Consider the following 7,972-nt stretch of genomic DNA (forward strand, 5'->3'; position numbering starts at 1 on the left):
CGCCGACAAGCGAGAAGGGGCCACCAATGCTCGGTCCATCGGGACTGTCAAAGGCCTTCACGGCCCTCAACTTGGGGTCAAAGCGCATCTGCTCGCGCCGCACTCGAATGGAGACAACAACAGTCATCACACCGAGTGAGAGAAAAAACAGCGCCCACAACATCCAAACAGGGTTGTCGCGCGCGTCGGAAAGCCTCTGGCCAAGGGACCTAGAAGCATTCAGTTCCGCCTCCTCACGCTCAATATAATCCTGCATGGTGAAAATCTGCGAGTCCTTCTCCTCCGCAACACGGATGTGGATGGGTTTTGTCTCGTCAACAACGTCAATGTCTTTGCTGCCGCTGCTACCGCCAGAAGTACTACTCGCCAGACGCACCCACGCACACACCGCAACGCGGTCACGGCAACGCCACATGGTTGAAAAAGTCACCGTCGTCCTCCTGCGTGTTCCGCAAGAGGGCTCCCACATCCGACCGTACTTCCGTTTGGCGCACCACAGCGCTGTGGTCGTAACGCGACGTGTAGTGTGGCTTGCAGCAAGCAGCCCCCACCGCCTCCTAAACATCCTCTATGTTTTGCCTCTCTGTTCCCGTTCGATGCGTACAGATAAAATCCGTGTTGAGCGCTCGTCACTCCCAGAAAAAAGAGACGCACACTCACACACACCTCCTAATAAGCCTCCCTGCAGCCACCAAACTGATGACAATCTACCGAGATGTATCCTATTTGACCGTTTTGCTGCGGTGGAGGAACGGAAGCTAACGAGAGTTTGGCACATTCACACGTATCCAATACAAAAAAAAAAAAAAAGGTCAGCAAAAATGCCAATACAACAAGAGAAAAAAAAAAGAATGCACAAGTACTCATACTCACCCTCAAACACTCAAACACACACACATGCGGGTCCTGGAAATTAAGAACGACAACAACAGGCATATATATATATGTGCACCTAGAATGACATACAGGAATACTAATATTTCCTTCCCCCTTTCCCCCTACAAACCCTTCCTTTTCTTTTCTTTTCTTTTCTTTTTTTTTAATTTTCCTTTTTTCTCACCACAGTGTTAACGGGAAAGCAAATAACGTTTGCGTGTCGCGCTGTTGGAGGCACTTCTCTTGAAAGTAAATAAATTTAAAAAAAAAAAAAGAACCACACGGGTATCACAAAAAAAAAAAAAGAAAGAAAGAAAAACGTTATCAACTGGATTAAAATAGTTTTTTTGTTTTTTTGTTTGTTTGTTTGTTTGTTTGTTTCTTCTTCTTCTTTGGGTACATCATAGCTTCACTCCCCTGTTCTTCGTTCATCTCCCTCCCTCCCTCACCCCCCCCCCCCCCCTCTCCCTCTTTTCATTCACTTATATGCATGTATCTTCCTCCTCTCTCCCTTCTGAGTCCCTCCCCACATATTCCCCACGCGCGGTTGTCAAATTAATTTTATTATGGCTTCTTTTTGTTTTGTTTTGTTGTTGTTGTTGTTGTTGTTGTTTCGTCTGGTGAGGGGGGGAAATGTAAACGGTCTTCATGAAATGCAGACAGAAACTCAGCGGGTGACGGAAACAAGGTCAAATTCACAATGGAAAAATACATATTTCATCGACATCACAGTCCGTTAATTTCTAAGCTCCCCCTATTACCTCTTGCTTTGTTTTTTTGTTTTATTTTTATTTTTTTTTTAGTTTGTTTTGTTTCCCTCTCAATTGCTTGCCCCCAAATACGTAAATTCTGATTGCTTCTGTGTCGACTCTTGTTCCTCCCCATGTTCTCTATTCCTCATGGCCGTCCGACGGCCACCCAAAAAAGTGGCTGAACCGAAAAGAAGCAGTGAGCCGCACAGGGCCACCATACATGCATACATATACATGCCACATAAACACGTAGAGGGATCTCCATCATAAAGGCTACAGCTCGTGTGTCTCTTTGTCCTGGCTGTCCGGATCCCTCTGTTCTCCATCCTTCGGCGCTTCTAGCGTCTCCTTGGGTTCCAAGAAACCTTCGGCGCTCCCGACAGCATCGGCATGCTCACTGTGTTCTGCGTGCTCACTGTGTTCGGCATGCTCACTGTGTTCGGCGTGCTCACTGAGTTCGGCGTGCTCACTGAGTTCGGCATGCTCACTGAGTTCGGCGTGCTCGAAATGGTCAGCGGCATCGACATGATCGGTATGAACGGCATGCACATCCTCAGCCTCCACTGCGGTTGCTTCGGCCTCCGTGTTTCCCAAAGGCTCTTCCGCCGTGGGCTCCTTCTCGACACTGTCCAGCTTCTCTTCTGCATCCTCGACGGCCGCATTCTCCACCGCCTCTGCCGCTTCCTCCTCCTCTTCTGGATACATGGCTGCCCTCAGTTGTGTCCTACCCTTTTCGAACAAAGCCTCAAACCCGGCAGGGACACCCACGTGTGCCAGAGTCGGGTAGCCGTATCGCGCCTCAAGACCGTACTCGTAGCGCACCGTTGCAATCTCCACGACTGGACGTCGGTAGTTCTCATCGTCGGTTTCACCTTCACTGTCATCGGCAAAGTCCTCCAGTTTCTCCGGCAGTCCTGCCCCTGCAAAGTTCTCCTTAATACGCTGCATACGCAATATCTCTTCGTACTCCAGCCGCTGCGACGGCGTGTTGAGCGGGTATGACTTTCTGAACGTGATACGTTCGTATAAACCGCGGAGTCCTAAGAATTCCGCCTCATTGGCAAGAGCCTGCAGCTGCTCGGCCGTCACGTCCCTGCTGTGCTTTACGGTGAGTTTCACCAAGAGCGACTTAATGGCAAAACGGAAGTTACTCATGTTCCCAGGTGGCAGCCCAAGGGCATGAGAGAGATCGTTGCAAAGGGCCGTCTCCACCATCATGAGATACTCTGTATTCGCAAGAAGTACTCCCCACTTGTCGCCCGAAAAGGTGAGATTCAGCTCCGAGTACACCATATCATCCTGCACATCACGGACCTTCAGGAAGCGTTTGTCGCGGCCTAAAGCCCGGAGGTGGCGAATACGCCACTGCGTCGTCTCATGGCGCCGCACCACATCAGTGAGAGCGGCATCGAGTTGTCGCATCTCCTCCTCGTCGTCCTCGGTAAAGTTCTCCTTATGGCGTAACTCCTCCATGCGTGTCTTCAACTCCTGCATCTCTTCCTCCTCACGCACGCTCAAAGCGTACAGAGCCTCAATCTCCTCCAGGTCGTGCACTTCGTTTGCTGCTCGCGCGGCATCCCGTAGCTGCATAACCTCTTCCGGAGTAAGAGACAAAAATAAGGCATTCTCGTCATCCTCCAGTTGTTCCTCCTTTTTGGCCCCAAAGACAACCAACACGCTGCTGCGCAAAAGCATCTCCGTGACATGACGACCATTAGACATGCACTTGATGAACATGGTGTCCTTGGAGGCTTCGGCATCCTTTATTAGTAGTGCGGCAAGTGGTGTGTCGCCGCAGATGGCAAGCTTCTTCTCCAGAATCTTTTCCTTGAGCGCGGAGATGTTTTCACGCATGCTATTAACCTCACGCACAAGATTGGTTTGTTCCTGATACTCCAAAAAGAAATCACCCACAACGTGCTCCTCCGCCTCACGTGTCTCCGAACAGGCGACCTGGGCCAGTAACCAATCTCGCATAGCAATCTCAATTTGGGTCGCATGCGCGGCAGAAGGCTGACGATTCAGTTTTGAGGGTTCGCGGCGCCCAATTTCTCCGCCGCTGTTGCCGCCGTGTAATTCGCGGCGAAACACGCCGAGTTCCGCCACAATCTTCTTCCTACGTGCGAGTGGCAGTGGTGTGACGGTGCAGTCCAGGTGCATCAGTCGCTCCGTGAAGTTTTGTTGTCGCATAACGGCCTGCATCCCATCCCAGCTCTTGACGCGGTCCTCCTGCAGCGCCAGCATGACGGCACGGCAGATGGACACGAGAGACTCCGTCGGACGACCCGGAGCTCGCACGTCACGCCACTGACGTGGTGGGACACGGGTCATGGCTTTACGGGCCTCATCGAGCGCCTCCATCGTCTCGCGTACGCGGGCTGACGCCTTTGACTGTCGCTGCTGCGTGGTGTCCCGCAACTTGAAGAGTTTCTCTGATGCCTTGTCTTCCTCCTCCACCGCCTGCTGGAGCTGGTGGTCCAACTCCAGCTTTTCCTCCCACACGGCCAACTTGCCGGTATCTGTGGCCATCTCCTGCAGTTTTTCATCCACGATAGACACGGAGTGGTTGGTCTGCTCCGCGCGCTCGAAGAGTTCCACACGTACATGTGTTGACGTGGGGAAACCAATCACCTTCCCGAGTGTGTTCCGCCACTCCCGGTCGGCGCACAGGCGCTCAAAGCAGACAACGTCATTTAACTCCATTGCCAATTCCGTCTTTGCAGCCGCCATCCCTTTTTTTTTTCTTCAGTATATATATATATACTACCAATTGCCTTCCTTTTTGTTGCTGTTGTTGTTATTCCCTTTTTCCTTTTCTTTTCTTTCTTTCTTCCCTTTTTTTTTTTTTTTGGTTTTATGCTTTTACTGTTGTAATGTCGTTTTATGCTTCGCTGACGCTTCTGCCCAAAGTGGGGGATCAAAGTTGTTATCGTGCGTGCACCAGGCATTTTCACAACGACGGAAAGAAAAAAAAAAAAAAAAAGAAGAAAAGAAGAGACCGCTTCAGTTGAAGTTCACATAACAACACACTCCTCATCCCCCCCCCACACAAACACACCGTACCCTCGTCCATTCTTACATGCCGTCATGCACTCCTTTTTTGTTGCTGTTGTTTTTCCTTTTTTTGTTCCTGCAGAAGATTGCAAACAAAAAAAAAAAAAATCAAAATAAATGAGGCGCTACGGCCATCCCTCCTCATTCCTTCCCCTTCTTCCTCCTCTCTCCCCAACATGCATACATCATAAAGGAGAGAGAGAAAGAGAGAGAGAGAGAGAGCAGGAGGGGATATGCATCTACATGTCACCGTGTAAGAAAAAAAAAAAAAAAAAAAGGAAAACCACGGCCATTTTTGCCCCCAATGAACACACGAAGAATGATAAATATTAAACACAGATATATATATATATATATAACGGGAGAAAGAGAGAGAAAAAAAAGAAAAAAAAGAAAAAAAAGAACAGGCCCACACAAACATCCACAGTGGCACACCATTGAAATACATGAAAAGCAGCAACACACACGGATGCGCACAATATAGCATTGGTATTTAAAAAAAAAAAAAAAAGAAAAAAAAGTTTTTTGTAAGAAAAACAATGCGGATAAACACAAACAAACGCATAAATATAAAAATATAAACCTATTCTCATTACATGTGGCTGTGTGGGTACCCACCGCCCCAAATCAGCATCCCTCCCCTCCGCTTTACAATTTCACCCGCCCAGACACATCAACACGTACACCGGCCTCATAACAGCTAACGAGGGTCCCCGCATAAGTCATACAACGACACCCCACACAAAAACACACACAAAAATATTCCCCACTTACTCCAGTCCGAACAACAACGGCATCAAGAAATATATATACATATATACATATGTATATCCACAACACAAAAGACTACACACTAAGCGGCATCAAGTGAATCAAGAATTCTCTGCCGCTCGCCACGCAAACCAAGCAACGGATCAAGCAAAGCCAAATACTCGTCACGCTCCCTTCTAGCACGACGAAGAGCATTACGCAAAAACGTTATCGAATCCAACTCCGCCTCAACCTCTTCCGCAACAATCAACCTGGGTCTCACGGCACCTGACGACTCCAGTGGCCGCGTCTCGTACAGCGCCCACAATTTCCTGTACTCGCAGCGCGCCAGCGTCTCTTCCACCTGGCGGTCGCTCAGCAGTGATGGATGACGGACCGTGACAAACGCAATGAGGCTCCGAGGCACTGCGTCGACCTCCACCTCCAGCACGTCCTCACGCTCGAGTCCCAACGCCCGCGCCGTCTCGACGGCCAGCACGTCCTTCACCTCCGCGCGCCGCCGCTCCAGCACGTAGTCCCAGTCCTCGCCCTCAAAGCCAAGCTCGTGCGTCGTAACAGCCTTCTTTTCCTCCTGCAGGGGCCGCGGCTCATACAGCGCCCACACGGCCGCATACGCACACTCCTTCAACCGCGCATTTACATCAGCCTTCGTCAGCGCCGCAGGGCGCCTCAGCTCGAAGTCGAAATGCAAGTTACCAGCAACGTACCTCGCCGACACATCGCGCACGTGGTCCTCATCCACTCCAAACGCCTCGGCCGTCGCGTTCGAAAACGCACGCAGCAGATCCGCCTCCCTCATCGCCAGCACGTAGTCCCAGTCCTCGCCCTCAAACTCCACGCGGCTCCTCGTCCATACTTCATCCGCGTCGGCCCTGAAGCCGCGGGGCACTGCTGCGTCGACGCATTCAAAGGAGCGTATGCGTGGCCTGTACAGTGCGTACACCTCGTCGTACGGGTGCGCCTCGGTCCGTTCCGTGATCTCTGCGTCGCTCATGGCGCATCCAAGCACCTTGAATACCATGAGAAGGCTGCCAACCCTGCAGTCCAGAAGCACAACCTGCCTCGGCGACACGCCCAGTGCGGCGGCCGTCTCCCTGCTGAACGCGTCCTCAAGCTTCCTGCGGTTGTTGTCAACCACGAGGTCCCAGTCGTCGCCCTCAAACCGCCTCATCAGCACTGACGACTCCAGTGGCCGCGTCTCGTACAGCGCCCACAATTTCCTGTACTCGCAGCGCGCCAGCGTCTCTTCCACCTGGCGGTCGCTCAGCAGTGATGGATGACGAACCGTGACAAACGCAATGAGGCTCCGAGGCACTGCGTCGACCTCCACCTCCAGCACGTCCTCACGCTCGAGTCCCAACGCCCGCGCCGTCTCGACGGCCAGCACGTCCTTCACCTCCGCGCGCCGCCGCTCCAGCACGTAGTCCCAGTCCTCGCCCTCAAAGCCAAGCTCGTGCGTCGTAACAGCCTTCTTTTCCTCCTGCAGGGGCCGCGGCTCATACAGCGCCCACACGGCCGCATACGCACACTCCTTCAACCGCGCATTTACATCAGCCTTCGTCAGCGCCGCAGGGCGCCTCAGCTCGAAGTCGAAGTGCAAGTTACCAGCAACGTACCTCGCCGACACATCGCGCACGTGGTCCTCATCCACTCCAAACGCCTCGGCCGTCGCGTTCGAAAACGCACGCAGCAGATCCGCCTCCCTCATCGCCAGCACGTAGTCCCAGTCCTCGCCCTCAAACTCCACGCGGCTCCTCGTCCATACTTCATCCGCGTCGGCCCTGAAGCCGCGGGGCACTGCTGCGTCGACGCATTCAAAGGAGCGTATGCGTGGCCTGTACAGTGCGTACACCTCGTCGTACGGGTGCGCCTCGGTCCGTTCCGTGATCTCTGCGTCGCTCATGGCGCATCCAAGCACCTTGAATACCATGAGAAGGCTGCCAACCCTGCAGTCCAGAAGCACAACCTGCCTCGGCGACACGCCCAGTGCGGCGGCCGTCTCCCTGCTGAACGCGTCCTCAAGCTTCCTGCGGTTGTTGTCAACCACGAGGTCCCAGTCGTCGCCCTCAAACCGCCTCATCAGCACTGACGACTCCAGTGGCCGCGTCTCGTACAGCGCCCACAATTTCCTGTACTCGCAGCGCGCCAGCGTCTCTTCCACCTGGCGGTCGCTCAGCAGTGATGGATGACGGACCGTGACAAACGCAATGAGGCTCCGAGGCACTGCGTCGACCTCCACCTCCAGCACGTCCTCACGCTCGAGTCCCAACGCCCGCGCCGTCTCGACGGCCAGCACGTCCTTCACCTCCGCGCGCCGCCGCTCCAGCACGTAGTCCCAGTCCTCGCCCTCAAAGCCAAGCTCGTGCGTCGTAACAGCCTTCTTTTCCTCCTGCAGGGGCCGCGGCTCATACAGCGCCCACACGGCCGCATACGCACACTCCTTCAACCGCGCATTTACATCAGCCTTCGTCAGCGCCGCAGGGCGCCTCAGCTCGAAGTCGAAGTGCAAGTACCCAGCA

General features: G+C 53.1%; 3 protein-coding genes across 3 annotated transcripts, besides 15 other annotated features; all 3 read right to left on the minus strand.

Moving 5' to 3' along the window:
* Positions 1-565, minus strand: Tc00.1047053507569.4 (electon transport protein SCO1/SCO2, putative; the record flags this gene model as incomplete). The annotated part of the gene is made up of 1 exon (XM_800289.1): positions 1-565. A coding segment is annotated over one exon (565 nt), but the record flags the coding sequence as incomplete, so codon positions are not given.
* Positions 1-7,972: a sequence feature (heterozygous, non-Esmeraldo-like haplotype).
* Positions 1,009-1,058: a microsatellite.
* Positions 1,127-1,150: a sequence feature (AT_rich).
* Positions 1,169-1,195: a microsatellite.
* Positions 1,218-1,257: a microsatellite.
* Positions 1,309-1,347: a sequence feature (CT-rich).
* Positions 1,454-1,489: a microsatellite.
* Positions 1,639-1,691: a sequence feature (T-rich).
* Positions 1,902-4,358, minus strand: Tc00.1047053507569.10 (hypothetical protein, conserved; the record flags this gene model as incomplete). Its single annotated transcript, XM_800287.1, has 1 exon — positions 1,902-4,358. The coding sequence occupies one exon, from the start codon at positions 4,356-4,358 to the stop codon at positions 1,902-1,904; it is 2,457 nt and encodes an 818-aa protein (XP_805380.1).
* Positions 4,434-4,478: a sequence feature (T-rich).
* Positions 4,591-4,622: a microsatellite.
* Positions 4,876-4,904: a microsatellite.
* Positions 4,938-4,965: a microsatellite.
* Positions 5,048-5,086: a sequence feature (A-rich).
* Positions 5,178-5,202: a microsatellite.
* Positions 5,486-5,513: a microsatellite.
* On the minus strand, positions 5,536-7,972 carry Tc00.1047053507569.20 (mitotubule-associated protein Gb4, putative; the record flags this gene model as incomplete). Its single annotated transcript, XM_800288.1, has 1 exon — positions 5,536-7,972. A coding segment is annotated over one exon (2,437 nt), but the record flags the coding sequence as incomplete, so codon positions are not given.

Source organism: Trypanosoma cruzi, genomic scaffold, assembly GCF_000209065.1.
Source record: "Trypanosoma cruzi strain CL Brener 1047053516159 genomic scaffold, whole genome shotgun sequence".
NCBI classification, from domain to species: domain Eukaryota; phylum Euglenozoa; class Kinetoplastea; order Trypanosomatida; family Trypanosomatidae; genus Trypanosoma; species Trypanosoma cruzi.